The 3878-nt window shown below is 39.4% G+C and overlaps 1 protein-coding gene across 1 annotated transcript in view; it reads left to right on the forward strand.

Moving 5' to 3' along the window:
- The first annotated feature begins 1944 nt into the window (after positions 1-1944).
- The window catches only part of LOC116669680 (delta-like protein 4), a 6957-nt gene continuing 5023 nt past the window's right edge, over positions 1945-3878 (forward strand). The window contains exons 1-4 of the mRNA XM_032499637.1: positions 1945-2401; positions 2497-2748; positions 3292-3349; positions 3850-3878. The exon at positions 3850-3878 is cut by the window's right edge and continues 235 nt beyond it. Of these exons, the coding sequence (XP_032355528.1) occupies positions 2348-2401; positions 2497-2748; positions 3292-3349; positions 3850-3878 (393 nt within the window). The 5' untranslated portion in view covers positions 1945-2347. The remainder of the gene's footprint in view (positions 2402-2496; positions 2749-3291; positions 3350-3849) is intronic.

A 3878-nucleotide genomic window follows, 5' to 3' on the forward strand; every position in this document is an offset into this window, starting at 1 on the left:
TGTTTGCACTGGCCGAGAGTAAATAACCTATACTGCTAAAATGTCTTATTATTTCAGGCCAGGTTTTCTGTCTATTTATAGACAGAAAAAAAGATAGATACAAACCAGGAGATTAAAATGTAAATATTAACAAAGTCTAGTATATATATCATTAGAAAGGCGCTTCACCATGTGTGATCCAAGCCAATGTTTTCCTTCAGGCTGCAATAAGAAGATCCAAACTGAGCATCACTGCTTGTTTCGCACAGTCCAAAGCTTTACAAGGAATTGTACCCTGAGCCACAGTTGGGAAACGGTAACCATAGTCCATCTAATATTAAAGTGTATGGATGTTTTGACATGTATGAAGGGAGGAGCTCATGTGTGCTGTACACTTGTCTCTGCAAAAAAAATTAATGGGGCTCTGGAGTCCATAGCAGCCATAAACTAGTGAGATCCCTCATACAGTTGTTGCATTAAGTGCATTAAACTCATTTTTAATACATAAAACAGAATGGGGATACTGGATTAAACCACTGACCAACATTGGTCCTTCACAGGAGCTGTGTGATTCAGTCAATGGTGGGAACGCCTAATATTTCAATGCAGCAGAGCTGGGAGATGTCTGGGCCTCTTACTCACACTGCTCCACACTCAATAGTCCATTGTCCCTGCCCAAAAGTGGAACCTCAAACCTATCAGTCAAAGGTTGGAGATGAAGTCAGCTCAGTACCAGAGCTGTTCAGCCGGACACCTTCATGGCCAGGGAACAGTTCCTAAATCCTGTTCCCCCACTGCAAATCCTCCCAGACAAGTTGGCCTGTTGCGGGGGTGATAAAGGTAACAATTCTTGAGCCCAGCATGTGATAAAAAAAACATATGTTTAAATTTATTTGTTTAGCAACCTCTATATACTGTTAAACATTTTTCTTTCCCCTCGCTGAACAATTGTACTTTCACATGAAAGACGAGGGTTTTTTTCAACTGCCTCTAGTGGATGTTATTTCAACAATCATTGTTAGGCTTCATGAAGGATACAATCTCAACTTTAATTTGTACAAATTTGCTTTCAATTGAGGGCATTATCAGTTATGATGCTAAATAAAGTGCCTGAACAGCTGGGTGCTTACACTTCTTAAGGTCTTTTTATTAAGCATAATAAACAAAGTAAAATATATCCTCTCATTCTATAATCAACACAGCATGCATGCTGCATGTGTGTGTGCGCGCCATGTGTTTATGTGTGTCTATTCTCAAACAAGCTTTCCAAATGATTATTAAAAAATAATAAAACAAAGTACATTTAGAGCATCTGAGACGGATAATAAAATAAATATTTCCCAAGAAACAATTGCATTATTGTTAATTTTAAACATGTTGGCATACAGTAAGTAAGTTTCAGAAGACCCATCTTTCCTCATTTATTATACAGATTTTTGTAAAACACTGGTTCCTCAGATGATTTATGCGTGAGATTATGTGTTTGCAATAACAATGCATTATCATACAGCTGTGGAGTTATCTCCCGCTCAGTCCTTTCTATCTAAAATAAACACAAGAAACAAGAGAGAAGACTGCGAGGTCACAAGCGTAAAAGGCACTCAGGGCATCCAAGCGCGTAAAGACGCACAAACAATCAGTGATCCCTGAAGAATACATGGTTCACCGAAGGAGCTTGTGTCTTTGGTAGCCAACGGCGAATGTACTAATCTGGCTGACCTGCTGTAGATTTTATAATAAATTATTTTACCTTAGTTTGTTTTTTGCAATCTTGGTTTTAATTGAAGACCAAAAAAATGCATTTCATTCTGGACCAGGTGAGGCAAAGACAATCTCCTCCGAAATTATAATGAATGATGACGAGCAAAAAGAAGGTGGAGAGCAGAGCAGAGTGGGCGGTGTTTAGTGACCGACAGTGTCTGTAATTGCACCACACTGCGGTATATAAACTGGGAGGAACGTCAAATGTCCTTTACTGGGAGTCACTGTGCGCTGATGCTCCGCCACATGCTCGCATCACTGTTGGCAACACAAGCCTCGCATCAGCACAGCAAACTCAAACAACCTCTGACCGGCACGATGGATGGGCAACATAAAGACCGCAGACAGAGTCACTTGTGGATATTGACGTTACTGATATGTGTCTAACCTCAAGCACTGGATAACTCGGTCTTTTCCAACTTCTTCTTCTGGATACGGTTGTGGAGCTGGATCTTGTCCTACAGGCTTTGGAAGAAGGATTATATTTATTCCGATCACTTTATTATTTGTCATCACTCCGTTTTCGCCATCACCACTTGGAATAGGAGCGTTTTTTTTTTGGAGGACAAACTCATTTTTTAAGGATACGCACATCAAACTCTAAAGGATGGCCGTTTGGTTCACTTCTATCCTCGCAATAGTTGTAACATTATTTACTCAGGTAGCTTGTTTTTTTATCATTGCAAATTAGGAAATAATTATTTAAGAAACAAACGTTGCATTATTTTGTTGTGCTTACTTTTTGTATCCTTTTAGGTTCTGGGATCAGGTGTGTTCGAGATAGATCTCCATCACTTTCAGAATACTAAAGGTTTGCTGGCAAATGGACTTAGTTGCAGCATGACTGGCTGCAGGACTTATTTCAGGGTCTGTTTAAAGAACTTCCAGACGGTGGTGTCTCCTGGAGACTGTATATTTGGTAGAGTCACCACACCTGTCCTGGGCACCGACTCCTTCAGCATCCAGCAGGACGCCAGGCTGCGTCTGCCGCTCAACTTCACCTGGCCGGTAAGAGCACCTGTCCTGCGGCGCGGAAACCAAGCAAATGTGTACATATCAAATTTAATATAATTAATCACAGATTTAGTAATGGTTTCAAAAGAAAAAAACAGACTCTTAATGACAAAATTACCTTTCAACATATATTTTGAGAAAGTCATGAATAGCCTATTTTATCATTTTATTATCTACATCAAATCAAGGCAAAGCGATTTACTGCACACTTACTTTTAGGTCTCATATATATTTTAAATGCCACATAAATGATTTTTTAAAGATAAACATTGTAGATCAGATGTTTGGGGGTTTACTGCATCCATATGTTGTCCACGTTGTGCGTGAAGAAAGAAAATAGCATTTAGTATCATACATTTTGAAAATTTCACATGAAATGTGGCCTAAAACCTAAATCTAAAACTATTGTATAATGTTTGGGAGAACCACTACATCAATATTTTAGTGAAACACAACAAAAAATAGCTGAAATTTAAATGCATTTTAATACGTGATCATGTTTTTTAGTGACGTTTATTTTCTCATTCGTCCCCTCAGGGTGCTTTCTCATTAATTATTGAAGCCTGGTATTCTCCTGCAGCGGACCGACCTGAAGGTGAGGAGACGTGCACTGCGTGTTCACCACTAGAGGGAGACATGCCATGGACAGCCTAACTCACTTATTACCTATCGTACATCTGATCTATAACCCTCACTGAATGTGCTGCCAAATCTATCTGGCATTTTCAGCGTCATGGGTCCGTGTTTTTTAGGATGCCTTATGAGTCACACGACAATTCTTCACAATCAAATCTCTCCAACACAATTGCACTTCCCTTGTTTTATTTTTGGCATGCATGGGAAAGTGTGCAGGCTTGAGTGAGAATATGAAGTCTTGCCAAAAATCCCATGACAGCCTTTTCCTGGATTTTACACCTTTTTTGTTAGGTCCTTCATAACTAGGAATAATGGTCACACGTGAGAGGATGGGGAAATTTCAGTACATATTGTGCATTGTTAAACAAATCACTGGAATAACTGTTAGATACGCCATGAACTGCGAACTGTTTCTGCTTTAAAGTGATCTTTATATGTCCGATGTTCTGTTCCTCACAGATACCACCAACCCTGAATTCTTGATTAGT

The sequence above is a fragment of the Etheostoma spectabile genome, chromosome 20 (assembly GCF_008692095.1).
Source record: "Etheostoma spectabile isolate EspeVRDwgs_2016 chromosome 20, UIUC_Espe_1.0, whole genome shotgun sequence".
Taxonomy (NCBI): domain Eukaryota; kingdom Metazoa; phylum Chordata; class Actinopteri; order Perciformes; family Percidae; genus Etheostoma; species Etheostoma spectabile.